The 26500-nt window shown below is 41.0% G+C and overlaps 2 protein-coding genes across 10 annotated transcripts in view; both read right to left on the reverse strand.

Moving 5' to 3' along the window:
* Positions 1 to 580: 580 nt before the first annotated feature.
* Positions 581 to 23803, reverse strand: brca2 (BRCA2 DNA repair associated). 5 transcript variants are annotated; one of them, XM_086036301.1, is made up of 29 exons: positions 23624 to 23803; positions 23364 to 23468; positions 21562 to 21786; positions 21277 to 21337; positions 21151 to 21203; positions 20628 to 20656; positions 20429 to 20540; positions 20296 to 20351; positions 20097 to 20187; positions 17602 to 18150; positions 11077 to 16341; positions 10881 to 10979; positions 9828 to 9897; positions 9439 to 9752; positions 9185 to 9369; positions 7038 to 7225; positions 5709 to 5879; positions 5301 to 5418; positions 5100 to 5204; positions 4391 to 4546; positions 3956 to 4103; positions 3637 to 3813; positions 3439 to 3548; positions 2788 to 2980; positions 2539 to 2705; positions 2272 to 2410; positions 1938 to 2194; positions 1083 to 1211; positions 581 to 1016 (listed from the first exon to the last, which is right to left on the reverse strand). In XM_086036301.1, exons 2-29 carry the CDS (start codon positions 23395 to 23397, stop codon positions 636 to 638), a joined length of 9582 nt encoding a protein of 3193 aa, XP_085892427.1. In that variant the 5' UTR covers positions 23398 to 23468; positions 23624 to 23803; the 3' UTR covers positions 581 to 635. The 5 variants fall into 5 exon arrangements, with proteins under 5 accessions (XP_085892427.1, XP_085892426.1, XP_085892424.1 ...); XM_086036300.1 differs by having other exon boundaries at positions 5100 to 5418; positions 23780 to 23803; XM_086036298.1 differs by having other exon boundaries at positions 5100 to 5418.
* A 776-nt stretch (positions 23804 to 24579) lies between these two features.
* Positions 24580 to 26500, reverse strand: part of frya (furry homolog a (Drosophila)) — a 71529-nt gene continuing 69608 nt past the window's right edge. For all 5 annotated transcript variants that reach the window (XM_086035016.1, XM_086035020.1, XM_086035017.1 and 2 more), the window contains one exon: positions 24580 to 25916. In XM_086035016.1, coding sequence (XP_085891142.1) covers positions 25658 to 25916 — 259 coding nt within the window. In that variant the 3' untranslated portion in view covers positions 24580 to 25657. The remainder of the gene's footprint in view (positions 25917 to 26500) is intronic.

Below are 26500 nucleotides of genomic sequence, written 5' to 3' on the forward strand. Positions count from 1 at the left end.
CTAAACGCCCAGGTTGCGCCAGGGGAAAAAAATTACTGGTGGAACCGGCCTTTTCTTTTACTGGCCGGAATGGGCTTCCATAGAAAAGCGATTCAGCGCTCATGTGCAAATTGGTGCGGAAATGAATCTGAATCGGATCCCCGGTTACCCACGTGGTGGCTTCTTTTCCGAGAGTGTGGCTTTGCGATTGCAAAGGCCAGCGTTGGACTTTCTATTTAGCGCAGGTGCACATTTGTAATGGTGGGATGGACACATGTGTCATTTGACAGCCACCCAAGTTGTTCCTGCAGGAAAATGTTGACATTGTTACACGACAAGACACAACGTTTTGTTTGTTTTATGAGATTTAAAAAATAATAAAGGAATTGTATTATCATTAATGAATGAAATTGTATTAAACATTGAATTTTCATAACTATTTACCTTGCGTTTGTAATATTGAATGCGTCTATGTTGTAATATTTCTATTAAATCTCAAATGGCAACTAGTAGAGTAGTATGCCCTCTTAGATACACAGTATGCCCGGTTATTTTTTCCATAAAGATACCTCGATTATGTACTGACTGAGATAAATAATTTTCAAACTTTATTTTTGTTACGTTGTAGCACATTTCTACAATGCAGTAGTTTGCAGTTATAGTGTATCATTGAAACATAATGCCTGTGTATCAATCATGGCGAGCTCATGGTCGTTCACCCACGCTTCCTCCTCCTTTTCTTCGGGTGGCCTTGCAGATACAGGCGCCCGCTTTGGGGTGTGCACAGTTTTTAAAGTGTGGGGTGTGCTGGCCCTCCGAGGAGGGTTGAAGGTCTTCTTAACAGAGGGCGAAGCAGGAAGGTCCGGGGGGAGAAACAATGGCGGAGGAGACGGCACGCGAGAGAAGTAGTCCATAGCTCGCCTCCTCTTCAAAGTTCTCGGGTCTTTCTCTGCTGAAGAAGTGTTGGCTGGAGGCTGAAGATTCCTGCTCAGTGGAGTGAAGCAGCCCAGGCTTCTGACTGGCTGCTGAGATGTGGTCTGCACAGGAAAACATGATTTTGAAACAAATTACACAACTGAGCTAAAGTGTAGAAGAAACCTTACATTTTTCCTTGTGTGTTGCGTAGGTGGAGTTTTAGGAGGCAGAGTGGGAGAGTAGACGGGGGTCCACACGTTACACTTGAGCACCTGGGAAAGTTTTTCCTCAGCGTACACAAAGAAATTCTCTTGTTCCTAAAATACATGCACAGGACAACAATTAATGAGGGCAACTGCACAAAGTGGATGCAAACATAACTACCATGTATCCAAGGGCATTTCCACATTTCCCCTTCTTCTAACCAAACCGCCCCTCCTAACCTACCTACGCAGCCACGCATCGAACCTACCTACCAGTCTACCACCCATCTTGAACCTACATAGCAATTTAACCAACCCATCTAACTTACGTACAGGCCTGCTAGTCCAGGAACCCATCTTACATTTCCAGCTACCTACCCATCTTACCTAGTCTACTACCATATAACAAACCCACCCCCCTACTCATCTAACCTAATTATTTTCAAACCAACCCACCTATTTACCTACTCTAATCTTCCTACCTAGCAAATAAACCTACCTACCTACCTAACCTTTTCCACCTACTTATACATCCTACCTTCCAACCTCCCCATCTAATGTACCTTCCTACACATTTTACCAACCCACCCGTCAACTTACCTACGTAACGAACCTACCGACCTACCAAAGCAGTCATCTCATCTACACGCATATGACTATACTCAATTAACAAACCTACTTGCATATCAAACCTGCTTAGCCATCTTACCCTTCAATCCTGTCTACCCTTCTGACCACCCGTCTAACCTACTGATCCAAGCATCAATAAATGTTCTCGAGCCAAGAGAACGCAGGTGCAGCTGCTGTAACTTCAGACAATGATGTGCCGTCAATCTGTACCCGCAAAAGGTTCCTGAGCTGTCCGAGGGTCTTTTGAAGATGCTCTTCTTTGGGGCTGGTGGAGAAGACAGTGAGGTCTCCTGCGTACACGACGGGGGTGGGACGGGTGGACTGGCCCCTTAGCTGCAGGTTGCTCAGAGACAGCAGCACGCCTGGTTTCACAACGTCCGCCAGGCCGGCCTGAAGCAGGCTGTTGAAACAGCGGACCTTCACAAAATTCACGTTGCAGTCCACCAGGTAGAAGGCAGGAGAGGGGCCTGAGGGGATGAGTGAAAATATAAGGTACAAAACCAAAGTCTGCTGAATTCAAGTCAATAAAGAAAGGGACACAGACCTTTTCCATCAACCACACTGACAACACATCCAGTCAGATCAACCTCTCCACACAGAGGATCAAATTCCAGGTTTTGAAGAGCCGCAAAGTCCGTACACACTCGAGGTTGAAAGCACGCTGATAACGCTTCCGGAGAAGTCTAAATGAGAAAAAAAAAATCATTTCATTAGGTGTGTGTATACTGAATAGCTACCCAACACCGATGCACCTAACCACCTTTTAACCTAATTCCCTAGTTAAGCAACTAAATCAATTAATATTGGTCACCTGGAGCTCTTGAAATTGTGTTTTCTTGGTGGTGGTGAGCTGAAGTGCAGCAACACAGCCTCGCTTCTTCCTGTCCGACGTGGCCAGGTTGTAGACTTTGTATCGACAACCTTCCTTTAATAAGGCCTGCACGTCTGAGGACGGTCGCCAAAGGTTCAACTGGTAAACTTAACAAAAAAAAAGAAAAGAGAAGACATAAGTACATAAAATATGTTTATGTAGGTGAAATAGTAAAAGATGGCGACTCACTCTCGCCAGTGGGATTCAAAGAGTCGGCCACGCAGAGTCTCCAGACGGGGGTGACGTCTCTCTGAGGGCAGCCATCGCCAGCATCTTTTTCAGTTGCGCGACGGTAGCGATCCTGGATTTCTGCCTGTTTCTTGTCCATGAGCGAGCGGCTGTAAGCCCGCAGTGTCTCCAGCTGCTTCTCGCTCAGATGGGCCTGGAAGCGGGAAGTCAACGGCCAAGACTTGACGACAATCTCCTCTAAATCCATCAAACCTATCTACCTATACATCATTTACCATATCTGTATTTAGCGAACCGACCTTCAAACAATAAATTAAAAACAACAGGAAACAAAAAACAATGCAGAGTCTCCTGGTGAGTGAAAATATGTTTTATGATTAACTTACCTTCCTAACACATCTAAATTACCAATCCAAACTTCCCATCTAACCTACATACCCATTTGACCTTAGTAACTAATCTAGCCATCTCATCTCCATACCCATCCAACATTCCTACCTATTCATCTTACCTTCCTTACTACGTGACCATCTAATCTACCTCTCCAACTACCTTTGTATAAGTTCCCCCCACCACCCCACTTAAACCATCTCGCCTTCCTTCCTACTCATTCAAACTACCTAACGTGCACAGAAAATAGTATTTTCTTACCTCAAGTCCGGCTACGTCGTCTCCCACAGCCTCGTAGAGCTCCTGCCCGTCCTGCAAACCTCCAATATCCCGATGACTCACAGTCCTTCTTCTGAGTTGACCTTTGCTGTCTGCAAATGACCACAGACAAGCTTTGTTTTAGAAAAGTTGACTTTTGTATTCTTCTCTATTCAGGCACCGCACTACTGTGATTGGTACCCAAAAGGATGTCCAGCCTTCCCCCAAAGTTAGGCACTGGCCCTTTAGTCATGATTTGGGGCGGCAGTGGTCGAGTGGTCGTCTCCCAACCCAGAGGTTGTGGGTTCGATCCCCGGCCATTGTGGCCGTGTCGAAGAATCCTTGAGCAAGATACTGAACCCTCAGTTGCTTCAGATGCTGCGTCATCAGATGGTAGATGAGGTACAGTGTGAAGCGCTTTGAGGTACAAAAGCGCTATACAAGTGACAGCCCATTTACTATGATAACTGCCACCTTGCACAATAGAAATAAGCAGAATGGTAGTCGATGTAAGTTGTACCTTCGTCCTGCTGTTCAAACTCTGCTTGTATCTTGGCATAAAGCACCTCCATGGCCTTCTGCCTGTGGCTGTTGTAGCGAGCCTCTTCCTTCTCTTCGGCGCGGGCCGAGCGGAACACCACGCCTCCGTCCGACTTCCTCTCCATCCACTGAATATGTTTATGTGCGGGAAAAATATTTCCCTTGATTCATCCAAAATATTTCATTTATTTGTTGACTAGATATGCTAGCAATGCATAACTCTGACAGTAAGAACAATTGCATTGTTGTCCACTAAATGACAGAAAGTACATTTTTTAAACCTAAATTTGTGAGCACATTGAGATGAAATCCTCACTTGTCATGTGACATTTGTTTGGAGTGTGTGCGTGGAGATTTTTGCAAAGTAAAATACCGTATGTGCCTTGGTTCAATAATAGTTGGCATTGATGAGTACCTGAACGGGGTAACTTCTCAGCACCACAATGTCCACACAACCGACAGGCCCTCCGTTACTGTAAAGCGACGACAGAGGCAGCAGGAATGGCCGAGGATCTCTGTAAAATCCCAGCTTGGTGTCCCATCGTGCAGGTCTGCTGCTGTTGGCGAAAATCTTAAAAAAAAAAAAAAAAAAAAGACAATACAGGACATTATTTCCATCGACTGTAAATGACAGCCACAAAGGAAGTGAGAAATCTTGGTGTGATTATCGACTTGGATTCGAATTTTAAGAGCTTTGGCTGTGTAAAGAACTTTCCACCTGGTCCTCACAATAGTATACTACCAGAAGACTGCATATTCTGAGCTGAACTCTTGAATGTATGCCAGAAAGATCGAGACACGGCCATGGAGCCTTATTCTGCCTGATGCCAAAGAAGGTCTAATTTGTCCAAAATGGTTCCTATTCTTTATGCTCCTTGAGCTACCCCCACATAGGATGAAGGCTCTGCCCAGCCCATGTGAAAATGTGATTCCACAGTCTTAACTGGTTTCAACTGGATATGTGTGCAAGGGTGCAGATGGATAGGAAGATGGCTAGCCAGGAAAAAAGGTCACAGAAACACAACAGCCTAGCTCAATTAAGTCACCAGTCTACTTCTGTGCCACAGAGGCATAATCTAAAAGTCATACAAAAAAAAAAAACAACAACCTTGCCTTGCATGTACCTTCAACATAAGCGATTGGGGCGCCTCCAGCGGCGCGCAGGCGTCCTGCGAACCGACCAGCTGAGCGCCGTGGATGATAAGCTTTCTGCCTGTGGCCAGTCGTCCCTGGCGAAACAGGTCGCTCAACGGTTCATCCAGCTGGGCTTTCACCGAGTACCAGCCATCAGTCAGCCACACCAAGGCACACAGGTTTTTTTCCACCTGGTCTTGTGAGACCACCCCGCAGACGCAGAGAACCAGAGTTTTGGCCGCCGTGTCGTCCTTTTCCATGATCTTCCTCAGGGCAGGCCTGCGGCTGTGGTCCACCTCCACATCATATCTGACACACACATATACATATATATATATGTACACATATATATATACATATACACACATATTATATATATATATATATATATATATATATATATATATATATATATATATATATATATATATAAAATATAATATATCTAGGTGGTTGACCAAAGATTTACTTGGTTGTTTAATTTCACACTTGATGGATGGACAGGCATTCCAGTGACCCAATTATGTATACACAAGTGAGTCAAAACGGAGCTTTTCAGTTTTTATAAATCAACCAAATGGAGGCTTTGTCCTTCTCACCTGTACTTGAGTTGTAGTAGAACCCTCTCAGGTGTGAGGCAGAGGCCTCCCATAGTTTGTGGGAATGACCTCTCCATGGAGGCCAGCTTCCACACAATCCACCTGTAGTGATTGTACACCCACTCGTCACTAAGCAATTTGGGATCCACACCGGGCGTGTCGCACAAGGCTCTGGAGGGAGACATGATATCCAAATCATCCAATGTCACTAAGTTGTTAAAGTCCATTTAAAATGTTGCTACCTAAAGAGCGTTCCTCAAACTTTCCCTAACCCCTCCCAAGTTCCCCCTTCGGAAGCTTCGTGACAGAGTGGGCGGCATCATCTCCTCTTATCGCCGTGTGTGTCTCAGATGGACAGTGGGGGGAGAAAAAAGTAGTGAGAAAGCCATCAGATTTGTAGCTGTCGCCGAGCCAGGCAAGGAATAATAAAGCCAAAGACGACTAGACTACAGTCATCGATTTGAAGTTGCAATAGGTAAATCTCGCCAAATGTATAAACACTTCTATTTATCCGGCATATAATATTGACTGGAGGAGGGATCCTGTGTCATTAGAAAGTCACTACATCGGATGACATTTCCACCTTGAAAAGTACCAGCTCAGAGTTATTAAGAGCCATGTTAAGACAATTTTAAAGAGTGAGATTATTTTTCCTCCTTCCCGGTAGCTTGGAAAAAATGCAAACCAGAAGCTCCGACACCTCTGAATCTTTCTACCGGAAATAACTACGTTACAAGCCGCTGTGCATAAAGTCTATAAAATATATGTCATAAAAAATAGAATAAAATGCATTTCATAAGAATCCCAAGGGTGTGTTCTTTCCATACATACTAAATATGTCTAGATTACTATGATATGGCAATTAAGGGGTTTTAATTTTCAGAGTTCCAGATTTTGAAAACCAATTTTCTCTAAAATTAGCATTTGAAAACTTCTCTAGGTAGGGTACTTTAAAATCATAACTCCATCAATTTTACTCAGATTTACCTGAAACCAGATCTGCTCTCTTCCCACATACCAAAAACTCAATTATCATTTTTGGAGACATAAGCCTGATTTTTCAAAACACATCACAAAAGCTTCTGTTATTAAAAAAATAGAACTAACCTTGTCATTATAGCCAAACTAAATTATTTATGCAAGAATTTCAGATGACTTCACAATTACATCAAAGCTAAGGAAGGGAAGATGTAATTGATTCATGTTTGTTTAATTGACACTCTGGTACCCATCTGTTGCTATGCACATTTTAAAACGAAACTTCATGTTTTGATCATTTTGCTGAGCCCAAAGCTACGACCCACAGACCGTAGTGTGATAATCACTGACCTATAGAATTGCTCTTTGCCGGCCGTCCCGTCCTTGCTGGGAATCAGCCGCCCACCATCCGCAAGTTGAATACTGCCTTCGTCTGCTAAGGCTTCCTTTTTGAAGAACAGCTCAAATTGAAAGCGAAAAGCCTCCGCAGTCTCGCTGGTGATCTTGCACACGTGCCAATGCACTCCATATTCATACAGCTACAAAACAAAGACAAGAAGCCACAAAGCCCAAAGAAGTATAACATAACATAACACAAAGTTGTGAGAAGCAAGGAACTGGCTGCGGTTGCACCCCTTTTTGTCATGTACAATCCATTGAACTGATTATAAAAAAAATGCTCAGCCCTCATTAGATGGTGGAGTCAAAAAAGCTTGCTAATTTAGCATGGGGGCTAAATTTGTGAAGTTTTCATCAAAATTTCAACCATTGCCTAGAAACCTCGACCGATTTTAAGTGGGAGACTTCCTGTGTTGCTTTTGGCATGGGTGCTCGACACTTTTTTGTGTGTGGGTATACTCATGATAAAGATCCGTCCTAAATTTCATGGAGCCAAGAGAAACTGTCTTGGGGGCTGAATTATTGATTTTTTTTTTTTCACCACAGATCAAACTTCACTACCATTCCAGCTCATATGCAAAGGCCAAAACCAAGATTGTTTTTTTTTTGTAATTTGTATCCATCTGTCTATTGTACATAGTTCAAATTTGGTAGCAATCAGACAAAACCTCTAGGACAGATGTGTCTTTTAAAGACCCCGATAAACGGCTAAACATGAACTCAAAATGGCCACTCATAACTAAATCATCAAACTACCTGTGCCTCTTTGTGAACGGCTATTGTTTTGTGAGCCTTTTCACGACAGACATGACAACAGAAGTTCATGTTACCAACTGAAAGAGACTGGCTTCATTTTAATGTTTCATTTTGTATGCCAGAACATCCACTTTCTCAAAAATTCTAGAAATAATATTTTCCGAAAGACTTGAGAACTATTGAAAAGCACAATCTTTTAAGCGACAACCAATATGGTTTCAGAGAAAAAATATCCACCTCCATGGCAGTCATGGACCCCGTGGAAGAAATTGCTACTAGTATAGACGAATAAAATCTACTATTGGGATTTTCATAGACTTAACAAAAAGCTTTTGATAATATATTAATGGGAAAATTTGGGAGATATGTTATGAGGGGTTGGACATTTAAATGGCTAAAAAGTTACCTGGATGACAGAAATCAGTATGTGCAGCTAAACAATGAGTATTGACATTGCATTTGCGAGGGGAAAAAAAAGCTGTTTTTAGCATTTGGCCTACATGATATCAATAAGTTCGAAAATTACATAAGTAAACATTGTTTAATTTGTTTTAATTATTTTTATGGTTTTATTATTATGTCTACAGTGCATGATATCATTTGGATTTTTTTCCCCCTTAACTCATTCACAGCAAGACATTTTCAGACTCTCTTTTACACTTACGTTTTAAAAAAATTTTGAAAAAAAAAAAGTTCCTGGGATTGAATGTCTGGGCTGTGAAAAGACAAAAATTTGACTTTGGCAGTGAATGAGTTCATGGAACGGGGTATTGACCTGCACATGTGAAGCTCAATGTCCCATGCCATTATGGGGGACATAAAAAGTTATGTTTCACATTTTATCAATATGTTCGAACGTACTTTGTAAACGCGTTTAAACATGTCCTAACACGCAAGTAACTGAAAGACTCAAACCGCCACTTCATGCCTTCACATACACACTGTGGATGTATTTATAATAACCTGAACTGCTAATGCCGCCTTACTCTCTGTAGCGAGAAGTGAAGCCACCGACTTTACATTGCCACTCGCTCAGCTCAACTCACTTGAAAACACAGATTTTTTTTCATGGAGTTTTCAAATTATTTTCTGTCTTCACTGCGAAAATGCCAGGGGTACAGCTGTACGAGTCTAGGAGACTCTCTAAATGCACATTTCGTCGGTAAGAATCAACTAAAAAAATTATCTGATGTAAAGCTACTCAAATGGGGCTAGACAAATTTCTGACAAACTATAACACCCCGTAGCCATTGTGTAGTACCGTACATGTTCATACTAAATTTCATGTGACCAAGTGAAACGTGCTTCGGAGGCTGAATTGTTGAAAAGATGTGAAAACGCACCTGTTTCTGTGTGTACTTGGTGGGGGCACTCCGAGCCACCGCATCCTTGAAACGTATCCTCGTCGCTCCAGAGGTTTTTGCTCGAAACAAGCTTCCAGGCAAAAGCCTTACAGTCTGGTGCTTCTTCTTCCTGATCCGCATGTCTTGTATGTCTCGTGCCAGCTCGACATTCTCGAGTGGCATCTCTGTTGACACACCAAAAACATTGATTCATCTGTCTTGTGTCAAGTGCCGAAAAGATGAAAACTGTTTACCTTGACCCCAGCTTGTGTCAGTAGGTGGATTTTGCCTGGAGAAGTGATTGGTCATCATTTGGTCCAAGGCGGTTGTGTGAGGGTCCTCACGGTTTTGTGTTGTTTTTTTAATGAAGAGTTTCGTGGAACTCTGTTCGACTACTGTTCTTTGTCTTTTAAATGGAGGAACAAAGGCTGGAGGTGTTTTTATGTTACTCCTCCTCGGTCGCGCCTCAGTCTTCTTGAAAAATGGAGGAAGAAAAGTCAACCCCACCGTTGAGTGCTGCTGCTTGGTCGTCGGTGACGCAGTAGCCTCTATGTAACCCATGCCGTCTCTGTATGGGGAATAAGAGGGTAGGATGTGATGACAGTGCATGTGATGGTCATACAGTATAAGGCTGGCAGCTCACCTGTGCGGCCTGGTGATGTTCGGGCCAAGTGAGACGTTGTATTTGAACACTGGCCTGTCCTTTATTAGACCTTAAAAATAAACAAACAAATGAAAAGTAAACTGAGTGCAACATCAAGTAATTCAACCCAAATTATCATGAAAAAATGTTGCCATCATAGGGATCGAGCCCTGCCCCAAAGACCTCCGCATTTTGTTTAATAAATTGTAATCATACCACAATGATGCCTAAACACTCACCATAATTTCAAACTCACATTTTAAATAAATAGCTTACATATGACCTGATTTCAAAAAAGGAAAAACATACTGTAGTGTACATATGCAGAAGGGATGTTTGTGACCACTATTTTTCAGACCGATGCCAGTATGAGCACTTAATTATTGAGTAGTCACTGATACCAAGTATCGATACCGCTAGTAATTTAGATACATAAAATTTCCCCCAAAAATGATGACAGAAAGCTTTAAAGACCAATATATGCCAATATACCAATTTCCCTAAAAATTGCATGCAATTAATGGTAATTTTCTATTATAATTTCTGCTTTCTAGTTCCTGATCATAAAACTGCCACAAGAGGGTAGCTGATACTGTGCTAGCGAACAGGCCGAAAAATGTGATAACGACGGCAAAGAGCAGTTAACGGGACAATCAACTATGCAGTAGAATGGGTGACTGTCAACTCAATCCCTTCAAATGACGTCACTCGCCGAAGGTTATCGGAGATTGCCGAACATTTGTATTTTCGTTGTTAAGCGCGTTGCTATGGGTCTAATTATGAATCTGAGTAGGTTGTGTCATAAAAAACTAACAAAAGTATTCTGAAAATGGTTTTAGCCGTTAGTATTGCTCAAAAGATGGTTGGACAAGTTTACTTCACACTTGGTCTTTAAAAATTGAGATGTGTCACGTCAACATACACTACTCTCAGAACTGTTCAAAAGTCAACCAGTGTCCCCAAACAGAAGGTACTAGACCTCAGATGTTCTGCTCTGCGTGTATAAATATAGAAATACGAAACAAAACAAAACCAAAAAAAAGTTGTGGTTACCGTTGAGAGAACTTGTTTGTGGGCAGAGCTTTGATCCTCGACGACTGTTGAGAGATCTGTCAAATTCGTCCAGTAGTCCTCTCTTCGTGGGGGGTTGCTCTAGAATATTTCAGAAAATCATTACACAACAATTAGTTAATGCTTCAAACTGAAATCTAAAGCACGACCATGATCATGATGATGATTGGATCCTTACCAGCCAATTCAGTGCCTTCTGCTGATTTTTCCCCATGCTTTTCTTCCTGCGCAGGCCGGCAAGAGTCGTTCTTTGGCTGCATGCTTTCCAACGTCATGCAAGGCCCGGCGAGACTCTCATCCTGCAGCAAAGCTTTGGTGCAGTCCAGCGCTTCCTGGGCCAGGAGCAACTGCTGTGTTTCAGTGCAGTCAGGCAGGTCAAAGGACTCCAAGTTTAAAATAGTAGGTTCCTCCGGTGCCAGACTAATTTCTCCGTCTAACGCCTCTGATGTTTCCTGTCCATGGAGGTGGACCTCTTCATGAGCCATTTCTTCTGCAGCTGCTGACTTTTTTTCTCTTACACATAAGATTTGACCTTGAGCAAATTCAGATATTGAAGGCACGCCGAAGGTTTTATTCTGTGTGCACGTTTGGACACATTCATTGAGGCCAACGCCATCAAACAGAGCTTTAGCTTTCTGGAGGGCCTCGGTGGAAAAGGACACGGGCTTCCCACTGGCTGCACTGAATGCACACCTGCTTATTTTGCCCGGTTCGACACTTGTTTTACCATCCTGTTCCTCACTAAGGGGATTATTTACTTCTAATTCTGCCGCAGACAGCTGGAAGCCAGCATCTTTGTCCTTGACACTTTCATCCAGCAGGGATTTTGCTCTTGCCATCGCCTTGTCAGGCACAAGAACCTTTTTGCCACTGGCTGTGCTAAAGCCACAACTGCTGGATGTAGATACATGGGGCACATCAGTTGTGTCTTCATGACTCTCACTGAAGGATTTTGCCTTCTTGAGAGCAGCGGACGAAGTAGAACTTCTTCTACCGCTGGCCGTTTGGAATCTAACATTTTGCAAACTAGTGTTGCGGTGGAGCTTCTGGTTTTCACCCTCAACTTCACTGAAAAGAGATTTGCCTCTTGTCATTGCTTCATTAGAAACAGGCATGCTCTTCCCACTGGTAGCACCGAATCCACTGCCACTCAGGAAAGAAGAACAAATACCCAAAGATGAAACTGCAGAATTTGCCAGGTTCTTATGATGCCTTAAGATTTGATCATCTACAAATGGTGCAGCATTCTTGTTTCCAAGCTTGACCTCGGTCATATTTTCACTCACGTGAACATCTGACATTCCATCATTACTGTCTGTCATGTCTTTGTCTGGACTCTCAGAGCTGGAGCCAAGTTTATTAAAGAGAGAGTTGGCTGAAAATGACCCAGGTTTTTTGCTAGCTGACAAAAACTCACTTTTTCCCAATAGTGGATAACCGGCTGGATTTTCCTCCACTGAATCACAGTCATCAAGCAAGAATTTTGCTCTCCTAAGAGCAGCGGAAGAAACAGCAACTCGTTTGCCTCCAGCTGTCTGGAATCCACCCGGTGGACGGTCAACTTCGGAGAAGGTTCCATGTTTCATTTTCGTGCTCTGGTCATCCCTGCGGTCTTCTTGAAAAAAATGTTCGGCTTTTGCCGTGGACCCTGCAGACACGGGTAGCTTGTTCCAACTCGCAGTAGAAAATCCACCACCACTCAGGGAAGAACAACAAACATCCAAAGATGGATTTCTGTGCTTTTCCCTGTCGTTATCATGCTGAATGTTTTGATTTTGTACGGGACAGTTTTGACCATCTCTCTTCATGTTTAAAGCGTTCACACTAGCAACAGATGGACTCTCTTTTCCTGACATTTGATCATTACTGTCCATCATGCCTTTGAAGTGACCATCTGCTTCTAGCGTTGCCTTGTTGGGAAAAGAAGCCTTTTTCCGTGTCACACTTGCAATTGGAAAACAGCCACCCACATTTTCTTTGCTTGTGGTATTTCCTTGTTTTGTGTCATACAGCGTCACATTTGGACTCTCTGTAGTGGAGCCGAGGTCACCTTTTGCTGAAAATGACACTGCCTTCTCACTAGCTGACAGAAAATCACTTTTCCTCAAGGAAGAAGAACAGGCTAGATGTTCCTCAACTGCATCCGTTTCTTCACACAACAATTTTGTTGTCGTAAGAGCAGCGGAAGAAACGGTGACTTGTTGGCCTCCAGCTGTCGGGTCAAAACGTTTGACACCTAAGAATCTTCCATGTTTCATTTCTGAGCTCAGTTCATCCCCGCCGTCTTCTTGCAAAAGATGTTTGGCTTTTTGCATGGCTGCCGCAGACACGCATACCTTCTTTCCACTGGCCATAGAGAATCCACTAACACTCAGCAAAGAAGAACCAATATCCAAAGATGGATTTGCATGGTTTTCCACATTGATATAATGCTGTATGTTTTCATTTTCTACCCGAGAGTTTCGACAATAAACCTTCTCCACAATTGTAGCATTTCCTGTTTTGGCATCCTTCATACCAGAATCAGACAGACTCTCTGAAGTGCAGTTGAGATTGTCAAAGAGAGTGTTGTCGGAAAAGAGTGAATTGTCTGATAATAACCCAGGCTTCTTGCTAGCAGACAGTAGCTCACTTTTTCTTGCTGTTGGATAACAGGGTGGATGTTCCTGGACTTCAGTGCAATCATCAAGCAAGAATTTTGCTTTCTTGAGCGCAGCTGAAGAAACAGCTACTGGTTTTCCTTTGGCCGTCTGGAACCCGCCCAGCTGGTAGTTGACACATTTGAGTAAAGAGGAGCTTTCGTGTTTCAGTTCTGTGCTTGGGTTATCTCTGGTGTCTTCTTGCAAAAGATGTTTGTCTTTTGCCATGGACACTGCAGACATCGATACCTTTTTCCCACTGGTAGTAGAGAATCCACCACCACTCGAGGTACAAAAATGCACCTCCAACGACGGGCGTGTATCGTTTTCAATGTTATGTTGCTGTGGGTTTCCATTCTCAACATGATAGTTTTGACCATCTATCGTCTCCGTATTTGTAGCATTTCCTCGTTGTGCGTCATTTGTCTTTAGACCAGAAACAGATGGACTCTTTGAAGTAGAGAGGAGGTTGTCAAAGAGAGCATTGGCTGAAAATGACCCAGGCTTCCCACTAGTCAACAGGAGCTCACTTTTCCTGAATGGGTAGTCACAGGCTGGATGTTCCCCTACTTCATCACAAACATCTAGCAAGGATTTTGCTTTCTTCAGCGCAGCGAAGGAAACAGCTACTTGTTTACCTCCTGCTGTCTGGAATCCACTGAAGCTTCTCTGCTCTTCTTGGAAAAGACATTTGGCCTTAGCCAACGCCTCAGCAGACACAGATTCTCGCTTCCCTCTAGCAGTGGAGAATCCAGCACTACTGCCCGAATAACCACCGATGGAGGAGCCAAGATTCAGCGACGCCGAAGATGATGCAGTCACATTCACGAAAGGCTCAATCGCCGCAAGGTGTTGTCCCTTTTCATGAGCACAGTCTTTGAAGACAGAATGTGCCTTTTTCATCGCTCTCGGCGAAATCAAAATCGTTTTGCCACTGGCCATCTGAAAGCCATGTTGATGGGCACATGCAATCACGTTGCCAGGACTTCTTGGAGCGCTTTGATTGGGTTTGTCAGATGAAAAGGAGCCTTGAAGCGGCTCCTCTGTGCTGTAGCTGTCAACAAATTGATGTTCTTTCCGAGAGGTGCTTCCCTGCAGAGTGTGTCTACTGTTTTCAACACTTTGCTTATGTGCTGGAGTACTCTCCTCCAAATCCTGAAATAAATGTTTGGTTTTCTTCAAACATTTTTTGGAAACTCTTGCGACACTTTCTTCAGCTGTTTCAGTAATCATTTCTTCTTCCATTATATGTGCTAGTAAGGGTTGCCTTGCAACACTGGGTTCTTCAAGATTAGTTTTATTACATGACGTAGAGGTCGTTTTCTCATTTGCCTCTGCGCAAAAGCTGTCATCGAAATCGATCCCGGACAGCAAGTATGGATCAAGGTCTTTGTCAGCTTTCGATGATGGAGCAGAACCCTCTTTACCCGGTTGTTGTATCTTAATGGTTCTGAACTGCGTTAAGTCAAACTGGCTGCCTTCTTCTTCTAGGAGGGTGCACAAGGCCTTCACATCTGCATCCTGGGAGGCAGTCAGCTGGCAGTTGGCCTGGTCACAGTTTTGGGCCCAGGAAGCAGGAAGCGACGTTTCCGGAATTTCTTCTCTCGCATTACGGTCGCATTTGAAGGCTTGATCACCTTGACATGTGACTGTGTCCATGTTTCCAGCACTATTTATAGCATTCTGAACCAGTTTGATGGATGAAGACTGGTTTATGTCATAACTGTCAAATGCCAAATGATCCTCTTTTGGACACACAGAGTTGTTTTGGGAAACACTTAGTGGACAACTCGGGGCAGCAGATGACCTTGCAGGAATTTCCTCGGCATCACGATCACAATTGATGGGTTGATCACGTTTACATGTGCCTGTGCTCCTGTTTCCGGGACTTTCTGGAGCATTTTTACCTTGTTTGATGGACCCAGAGAAGCCTGGTAGTGACTCCTCTGTCTCGCTACAATTTTCACCACTATTTTTCCACATAGACTTTTCGGAGACACTTCCTGGACGGCTTGCCGCAGAATGTGATGATGAGGGAATTTCCTTGTCACGGACGCTTTTGATTGGTTCCTGCTGAGCATCAGTTTCGTCAAAGAGTTGTTCTGCTTTCTGCAGGTTCACTGACGATATTTGTATACTCTTGTTAGAAGCCGTTTTAAATCCTGACATTTGAATCGAGGGAAGAGAAACATTTACAATCTCCTGCGTCCTTTCACAATCTTTGGATTGAACTGAAACTAGAGGGTGGGCTAAATTTTTTAAACTCCCTTGTGTCTGCGCTGATGTATCCTTGGTGTCAATCCACGTTCCAAGTAAAACCTCCTCCAAACACATCTCATTTTGTTTTCTATGTGTGGACTGTAAAGTCCACTGGTGATGTGGGTCACGTTTCTCTGCGCAGGCCACAGTCACATGCGAAATGTCGGCACCAGCTGACAGGAAACCGCTGTCGCTCGCCGCCAACTCATTGAGAGGTGCTTCACCATGAACCCCTACTTGCTTTTTGGACTTCTGTCGAGCAACTTTCAGTGCAGTCAGACAGGCAAACGGGGAGAAGCCACAAGGAAGAGGAGGGGGCGGACCCACTTTGGGCAGTGCGCCCGGATAGGACATTTGACTGAAGTCTTGTGCAAAAGCTCGGCAAAGCTGCGACATGTCTAAATCCTGCGTGTTCACTCGAAGCAAGGAAGGCTGCTTTTCTTTTGTGACATCTTCCCGTTGTTGAAGCTCCTCCTTTCCATCTCTGATGTTACAAACGCCTGCTTCATCGGCTTTTGACGACCGCATAACAGGCAGCTGATGACCTGAAATCAAGCACAAAAGACAATGTTGTTGCTGTTCAATGAAAAGCAATTATCTCAAAATTTCAATTGGCTCTGTAGCGTGAATCAAGAATGGTTTTCAAATTCAGCCCTGTGAAGCCAGTTTCACTTTGTCATAAAATTTGGTAGACATGTCCATCATGAGTAACAGACCGCAAAAAACAACAACAAAAAAAACCTCAAAGTCTCAGCAAGTCATGCCTATAAAACAAAGCAAAATAACACAGGAAGTCAGCCATTTTGGACTTAGGTGGTGATTTTAGGGTGATTTAAGGCCTCGACACATCAATCCGCGGTTGGAAAGTTGGTACAATCTGTCTGTTTGGTGTGTCCTGCAACGTTGTAAAGCCTGGGCCGTTGTCGGGGCATCTGGGAGGCGTGTTCGGCCGATTCAACATGTAGAATCGCAGAACTGGGCAGTCCGACAATGTGACGGACCGGCCCGCCTATGACGACCGCCCGTTTGGCTGACGGTTGATGAATGACGGGTACAATTTTAAAATAGACGGACAAAGTATAGTTGGAACCCCATGTATTTAGATCAGTCTTTTGTCTGTAGCCCGTTTTTAGTCTATTTGTCGTGGCAAGGCTTCAATGGCCACGGTGAGCGCGGCGTGGAACAATAGCGAGTTGTTGTTGCTTTTCCTCCAGAACTAAACCAACTTCGCTCATTTTTCATATCTCCTCTATGGACATAATGGCTGGCTGGACAGAATAGCGCAAAAAAACCCAAAACAAACAAACAAACAAAAAAAAAGACCGCCATTATTCGACATCACCGTGAAAGGCTACGCTGATCGAGTGATGTAAGGCAAACTATGGGAAGATACACAGATGGTTATACCAGGTAGGATTTATTTTATTTTCATACACTAACCGTTCGGAATTGTTTGGTAAACTCCGATACGGCATGGAGGGGGGAGGGGTGTACTAATTCTCACGCATGCGCAGAAGGTCCGGAGTAGTTAGCGTCTCAGTCGGCTTTTGCAGTGTGTTCTTCGGTCATTTTCCCGTCTGACATGCCGACTTCTAGGCCGACGCGACAGTTAGCCACAACGACCGATGTCAGATTTTTGTGTAGAGGCCTTTAGGGGTCTTTTAATGATGCACTTGTCCTAGAAATGTCTGATTGCCAACAACTTTGTACCACATCAAAATTTGAGCATGTGTGCGTGGAAAATTTAAGCAAAAATATCTACTTCATTAGAAAACGATTGTATTCATAAAGGTGTTTTGCAATACCTTGCATGGAGTTGTTCTTCAGCGAGTGTTTCTCTTTATCAATGGTGTAAATAAATTTGGTCTTTTTCTTGGTAAATCCAGCAGAGTTCAAAGATGGCCTGACTGGATCGCCAGAATTACATTCACTCTCTGCTGTACATTTATCTTCCACTTGGGTAGCAACCGTGGTGGCTGGAATGTCTGATAAACTCAATGGTGACCACTGTGTAAGGCCATTGTCTTCAGTCCCCACTGGAGGGTTTATGCATAGCACTTCATCAGATTCTCTCTGTTCTGAAAAAACAGGCTTGGACTCAATTGAGACATCCGATGGGCTGCTGTCCTGTTCTTCTTGCGTCTTTTTTGTTCTTTCGCTCTTCACCTTCCTCAGTGCAGAGTTGCTGTTGGTCAAAAACATGGACAAGCTGTTTTCGGGGCAATCAAGAACATTGGCCACCGGGCTACAGATGGCCTGGTCCTTGCTGGCATCAGAGAGCTGCTGTCTCCAGGTGCCATTGCTGTGGTCCGGCGATCTCTGAGGGGACTTTTGGGACGTTTGGGACTCAGAGTCTGTAGATTGGAGAGGGAGTGTTCAATTTTAATTTGCAGTATCATATTCAGATTTCTGGGGCCTGGAAGTATTTTTAACACGAATAATTACTGTAATTATGACTTTACTATTCTATTAGCATTAGTGATAAACTATGACATGTTCCGACTTACATACAAATTTGGATTACGCCACTGCTGTAAAACAGACCTGTCGTTAACTGAAGATCCCTTGTACAGCACTCAGTGATACACACGGAGAATATTAGGTAGTGTAACAGCATTGCGCTGTAACCACACATTGACTATGTAAAAAGAACATAATACAGATGTACGTTATGGTTAATGACATGCTGTTGGCAGTACAGTAAATGTTAGTGTGTAACAAAAAACGTCTTGAACTAGAAAATCGTTTTTTGATTTAAAAGATTTAAAAGAAGTGCATCGAATCAAGACAAATCGAAACATTCCACTTTGAAATATATTGAGATACGTATCGAATCATTTTTATTGGAGAGGTATATCTTAGAAGGAAATGGCACATTTGCAGTACTGATAAGTTCAAATATATCGTCGCTGTCCTGTGAAAAACACTTATGTCCAATTTTGGAAAAAAATAAAATGTTCACGTTAATGCGATGTTTATAATGCGGAAACAGCATTCACGTAAAAATAAGAACATTGAAAAAAATGGACATAACTGTTTTTCACAGGACAGCGACGATATGTAAAATGACAACAAAACAGTAATTCCCTCACAAACTGAACCGTACCATATCGAATGGAATCGTAATCCCGCTGTGTCGAACCAAAACGAATTGTTCTAATTTCAAATCAAAACCGTTTCGAATTATCTTTTGTGGAGAGGTGCACAGCCCTAGTAAATGACATTTGTAAAAATACCATCAGTATTTTCCAGAGGTGGGCATTCTGTCAGACTGATGGACTGATGGTGTCAGTCTGTCACCGACAGACGGCCATTTTGCTGACGATTGACGGGACACATTTTTAAAAATGACAGTCAGTGACCATCAGTGACGGACCATCAGTCCGTCACTGGTGGACGCCGATTTTTCTGACGTTTTTGGGGAGGGGCCGACTGACGGATCAATGGACTTCAGATGGACTTGACTGACGGACGATTACAATTCAGCTGAATGAAAAATGACATACTGACAAATGATGGACGGGTACCCTGGCTACTGACGGATCAGGAAATATAGTAAAATGCCCACAACTGGTGTTTTCGTGGCATCATAATTCCGTTTTGAGACTGCACCTGTTGCATTTGCCTGGATTGTTTGTTTCCAAAATGAAGACAAACTATTAAAGTTGCATTTTCTTGAATCTAAAATATTTAAACAGTTTCATGTCATGAAATGTCCATTTTCTTTTTATTGCATGCATTGTTTCTTCGACAATGTTTAATTTATCGGAGAACTTAACAGCAAGTGATTTCAATTTTACATTTAAATCAGTATTACAGTTTGCTTATCGTTTCCTGACTGTACTGTTTTTGTTTTACTGTACTGTAACTCAGTTCATGTTGGTTACCTCGAAGTTAAAGTACAGTATCTGTTGTATTATGTGCTCGTATTTTCCATTTTGCAGGTAATTTGACAAATGTCTTAAGAAAGTGAGTGCTGAAAAGGTGAAGCAGATGATGTCCATTCAATTCTAGAAAGAAATCACACAAAATTTGAGCGAGTGTGAAAGGCCGAAAAAATTGTCAAGTTCCAGAAACTGTTTTTTACATTCTATTTTTGTAGGGTACCAGTTTTCTCATTAAAACACATTTTCTTTTCTTTTTTTTAATGGTGGGCTGGAACATATTAATGGCTTTCCATTCATTTAAATGCGGAAGGTTGATTTGCTATATTAGTTATTTGATTTACGATCGTCATCGTGGAATAAATTGAACTCACAACTCAAGGGAGTACTGTACATTGCATGTGGATTTGTAATACCTTGTAGAACCTCAAGCGGGTCATTGCTTTGTGGTGAGGCCACTCCCTTTCTGGAATCATTGGACAGAGAAGGGAAGAGCTTCCGAACCAGCTAAGAAGAAAAAAAAAAAAAAGAGTACAAATGACATAAATATCATAATTTATGTATACAGTGTATTTAAAATATCAAGCAATATTATAACTGTACATAAGAACTCACCACAGCACTCTTGTCCACGCAAAATGTCATTGGGCCGGGACTTTCATCTGTTTTAGCTGCGGGTCCACAAAACAAACAAATTGGTTGTAAAGCTTGCCAAATACAATAGTAATTAAACAAAATGACTGCCTACATAAAATAATGGTGGAGGGCAGAGCTGGAGGCGTATTCAACGAGCTGGTCCACGATATATCGGGGTGAATGTTGGCGCCCAGGCTTTCGGAGATGTGCTGGGTGTAACTAGCCTGCATCATTTAAAAACAGGTTGTTTGCCATCTAAATGTAATCTCATGTCGATAGTGTAACATTTATGGCTGAATAAATGAACTTACTGGGGACACTTGCGGCGTGTGAAGCAGATCTGGAAATAATATATATATAAAAAAAAAAAAAACATTAAAAAAGGTATTTAGGACTTTAAAAATCAGCATTTACTTAAAAAACAAAAATAGTCAATTATAAATCAGTACAATAATTATAATAAAATACTAAAACTAAAATGTTTTGTGGGATAAGGTAAAAAATAAAATACAACAAATGTATTACTGAAAAAAAATCCATGCATTACAACCCAGACTACAAATAAAAAAAGTGTATTTTGTATAAACAAAAATAAAGGAATAAATTCAAACAATAGCTGACAACAACAATACAAATAAAAGTGCATTTTGATCAAACTGCATTTAAAACAAAAACAAAAAAATAGACCTTTAATAAAATAAATACGAATAATTAAATACTACAAAAAAAGCAAACTGATTATATTTTAGTGCGGTCTAAGAAGCAGGTCTGTTCATAAGAATACAAATAAAAACTGTGCAGAAAATTTCAATTAAAAAAATAAAATTAAATTACCAAACCAGTTGGGAGTGCGTGGGCGTGCATATCCATAATTTGAACGTGGGATCCTGTGTGATGACAACATTAGGTTTGTTTAACAGATTTCATTGAAAAACGCAGCGGACGCATCAATTCACTTACGTATCCTTGGAAAGCCCAAATAAACACGGACTCCTGGCGCCGGATGGCAGAGGTTCATTCTCTAAAGTATGAAAAAGGTGCACATTTTGAACACTTAGCTAAAAGCTCAGGAAAGCTGTAGTGTTTGTAGATGTACAGATTAGTTTTATCAGTTATTGTTGCCACTACACAGTGTAATTTGGCAGCTTACTGTCGAATTGCTGCCCAAGGAGGGAAAAAAAAAAGACAGTCTTTACGGGCGTTTGCTCCCTCCCACTCCACAAACACACACCACATTTTCCTTACCTTGTTGGTCATCACTGTCTGGGGACACAACATAGCTGCGTCTGAACACCTGAGGTGTTGAAGACACCACATTGGCAGCAGCAGTTTTGCGCAAAGGCGTTTTGAAGTTTGCCTCCTGGTTGGGACAAAGTTCTTCTTGATCGTCTGAATCAGAGAGGTTTTCTTCCTTAGAGGATGCTCGTGTGGTCAACACCTGGAACCAGTCGGGTTCCACTTGTCCCAACTCTGTCATGAAAAGAAGACTGTAGTTGAGAAAAACAAAAAGCACTTTTCAATCTCTCATATCGTGGCTGTCCTGTGAAAAACACATACGTCCATTTTTAAAATTGTTTTCGTATTTTTACAGGAATGGTGTTGCCACGTTAGACATCGCATTAAGATGAAAAAAATAAAAGAAAATAAAAAAAATCCAAAATTGGGCATAAGTGTTTTTCACAGGACAGTGACAATTTTGAAACACTGACCACGACTTAAATCCCTAACCGAGCATTGAAACCATAATTTTAAAACCTAAGCCTCCTTTGAAACTCTAATTTTGTTTGAAAGCTGAACTTTAAACCCCAATTCTAGATTGAACCCCTACTTTTAAACACTGAAGCCAGGATGCCTTAAAACCCATATTTCTGTCCCTATTCTTGTTAACTAATTAAAATTCAGCTTTAATTGAAATAAAATTAAATTTTATACTTGAGTGCATTTTGTTAATTTAATGTAATCTAAAAAAATACTAAAAATAAAATAAAGAAAAACATTGATGTTAAAAATGTATTTATAATTTTGAATTAATTTATATGATTACTTTAAATTAAAATTCAATCATAAAAACATTAAATGAAATCACTTTGAAATAAATACACATAATTTACCTTTTAACATGAATTTCTACAATTTAATTTAAATTGACAATGTTACTAGTGAGGCAAAGAGCACAAGTCGATTTCTGTGCACTACACTACTTGTACTAAAAGTAAAGTACCTGATGCAAACTAGAAATGTATATTGTCACAGGACAAAGATGCAAAAATGCAGCACCCTGCCGCAAAAGCCACATGTTGTACATATTTTGGTTGAGTCGCCACATATTTAGCAGGACTTGCCTCCAGGCACAGCTCTGGGATTTTTTTCCTATATTTTACAATATCAAAGGAAATGCTGGAGGGGCCTCACTGTGGCTACCCTGATTTCTGACAGGGCAAAGCCATCCCTGCTTGTCTCCATGCCAACAATATACATACCGCCTCAACCTGTTTGTGGGGAGGTCAAGACCGAGAGCGCAAGTTTCAACTATGTTTCTTGGAGCAGAGTGCATATTTGTTGACACTTTGCCTTTGGTATATTATACGAAGCATAGCGCAATGCATAATGTTACAATTTAAGTTCACTGCTATAAGAAAAGTGGACAGTGAGTAAAAGGACATTTGGTCCAAGTTCTGAGGTAAAAATGAGAAAAATAAATGCAGTGAAATTATCATCTCAAACTGCAAGCAGGATTCTTGTCACATCAACAGAGCAAAAGATATTTCATGAGAGCGGCGTGGATTTACTGTAGGGTAGAAAGCAAACAAGAAAAAGGAAATGGCAGCTAGAGTTCATTTAAGTTATTCAGCAACTGCATGTGAGAACGACATTTTATTTGGCTTTGCATTTTTGTTGTCATTGAAAAGGATATTTCAGTATGGACACGAATATAATGTGGCCCAAGGGCCTTCAGTAAATTGATCTTTTGACTCATTGTTCACAGTTCTCTGTGGCCTTTTAAGATTTGTATTCGCGCATTCCTGCAGTCGTTGATGCCTTGTTACCTTTCCAATGTTCTTCTGTCAAATAGTCGTACATGCTCCGTGAAGGTAAGAAATCCACTTCTCGAGGGTTAAATGCTCCCTAATATTTTGTCTTGTTTGGCACACCTGCAAAGGGACATAAGTCATAAAATGAACCTCAATTGAGATTGAACATACTTGAACTGTCATGCACAACCCTGATAAACTTGTTTACACTCTTAAGAAAAAGACGAAGTTATAGGCCCACATTTACATTACACAAGGAATTCAACTCCACTTACCATAACGGCGTGAGGTCAACTTTCAGTACGTGAAAATATACACATAAAGTGTCAATGTTATAAGCCAAAAATACGATGAATTTGGCAGAAATGCGTCAAATTTTCGAGATACTGTCAAAGGTATCAACATTTACGCTAGTTTTGTACCAAACAAACCTCGCGCGCCGCGCCGGAAACCGGAACTCCACAAGGCTGGCTTTCAAAATAAGACTCAGGGTTAAGCGAAATACGTAATCAAAATACAGATACATGTTTTTATAAACATCTTATCTGAATAATTTTCTTTTTAAAATTATTAAATGTAGTAGCCACCCAGATACGTTTAGCCTTGCCTTCAAAAAAAGAAACACAACGTGAAGTAATGAGTCCATCGTTCAAAATCGTTTAATAATAACAATAATAATATTAATAATAATAATAACAATAATAATATGTAATGGCAAATAATTTTAATCAGAACATTTGCTAAAAATACAAAGACTAAATAAAAAACATTTTAAATACAATGACAAAAAAGATTAATTTAAAAGATTAATGTTAGAAAATTTAAATGGAAATTTAAATGAAAAAAGAACAAGAATTAAAAAATTAAATACATTTTACTTCAAATTAATAAGCAAATGACAAACAACCATTTATCAAGAATACTACTAACATTTAATTTAAAAACAAATTAATTTCAATTATAATTATTGAAAAATGAATGAAATAAATAAAACTGATGATGCCGTAGACTTGATTAAAACAGAAGAAAATCACCCTCTGATCAGTTTGAACTCAAGCATCAAACAATGTTATACTCTGATATTACATAGTCTGAGAAAATCATCAGTCACTTACGGTTCTTTTTGCATAGTGTATACAGTATCATAGTCACTTTTTCACCTTTCACACATAATTTCTGTTGGAGTGTCCCCAAAACACTCATCCAACAAATGAAAAATATTTGACAAAGGTACATTTTATTTATTTTTTATTGTAACTTAAGTGTACACAACACAAAATTCAGTACATCACAAAGGCAAAGACTATTTACAACATCCGACCACCATTATTACTACTATATCTTTAAAAATATGTATCTTCTCTACTCTCTCTATACAGTATATATATGCAAAACACATTGCAAGTTGATAAAAATAGACTCAAATAAAGCTTCCAATAGTGCTATTTACAGTTATTCATTGAAAATAGGTTTGTTCATAAGCAGACTTAAAGATTTGCAAGTGTGTAACAGGCTCGAAAAAAATAATGTTTGTCCTTAAATATAAATATCATTTGCTAAAAAGCTGCACTTACAAGCTCCACTTACAAAGTACAATATTTTTTTCGTAATGCACAATACTCATAGCATTACAGTAGATCTGCAGCATTTCAAAGTAGTTTCACTACAGTCGATTTAAATCGGCGTCCGTAATCTAAAATGGCCGCTTGATAAAATCCCACACGTACACAAACACACATTACTAAGTAGTAACACATCCTGCCTTATTACGTTTTCATCTCAAATACATTCTTTACTGCACAGTAAAATTGTGAAAGAAAATTGCACAATTCCCCTTTAAGATGAACTGCAAAGCTTTGGTATGTTATTTCTATTTAGTGTCCGTCCGATAAGTATTCACCGTGTTGCCCCACCAAAGGGGAAAAACTGCCCAGAAATCAGTGTGCCAAGCTTGTGATAGAGTCAAGATTTCAGGCCGGAATTGCTGTCAAATGTGCATAAAAAAAAGACTGTCAATACTTATGGACGTGATTTTTGTTTATCTTTAATTAAATAAAAAAATATACACAGTATAATGTCATATTGGGATCTTGTGTGAGTGATCTTGTGTTTACCTATATGCACCCTTCCATTTAACATCACTATTTATGTTTAATCCATTTGCAACCCAATTCCTCAAAAATGTTTTTACACCCCACACACAATATTGATTCTATTTTGGAAAAAAGATGTGTGTGAATACTTTCTGGACACACTTGCATGTGAGTGCTGTGTATGTAGTGCAAGAAAAGCTGGCAAGCGTGTCGCGGTCAGAGGCTGGATCCTGACACCTTGGCGTCAGGCAGGAAGGCGGCGACTGCCCCGTAGCCCCGTGCCCGGTTGATCACGTCGCGCATCTCCCCGTTGAGCTCGGTCAGCTTGGCTGAGATGTCACTCAGGTCTCGCTTGCAACCCACCAGAGCCAACGTGCCCGTCTGGCCCAGCGTCTGGTGGCGGAAGTAAATGCTGAGCAGCGTCTGAATCTCGTCCTCCAAGGGGCCACCAAAGATATCGTTGGGCCACGTTGTTCTGGAATCAAAAAGATTCTAGTTGGAGGTCAAATCATAGTTTGACTGAGGACATCTACAATTTAAACACACTGTCACTATCAAATATTTTCAGAATCAATTATTCTTTTAATAATTTTATATATAAAGCACCAAAAATGATTTAATTTTTCCCCCCCAATTACTGTTCATTAATCGATAATAGTTGTTTATTTGTTATTATTCAAAGGTTTGAAAAAAAAAAAAAAAACAACAACAGTTAAGTAACATCACACCAGAGCAAGTTTCACCAATGTTGATGAAACTGAGAGCTACTTCTTGGCTAGTGTTTAATGCAAAGGGCTACTAGTTTGATTTAGAAACACTACTGATAAATAATCAAATAATGATTTAATTTTTCGTCATAGATTAAACTGACTATATTTTTTCCCATAAAATGGATTCTGATTCGGTTACTAGTTTGGCCAGGAACAATAGGGAAAATGTTGATAATTGTTTTCCAAAGTAAAAGCAGATCTTTGCAAATGTCTTATTCTAATTCAACAAAAAAGATTGGAACATAATAAAAAAGTGTTACAATCTGATAAAAACGAATTATTCTGGGGT

The sequence above is a fragment of the Filicampus tigris genome, chromosome 7 (genome assembly GCF_054856515.1).
Source record: "Filicampus tigris isolate MCC_2025a chromosome 7, RoL_Ftig_1.0, whole genome shotgun sequence".
Classification (NCBI taxonomy): domain Eukaryota; kingdom Metazoa; phylum Chordata; class Actinopteri; order Syngnathiformes; family Syngnathidae; genus Filicampus; species Filicampus tigris.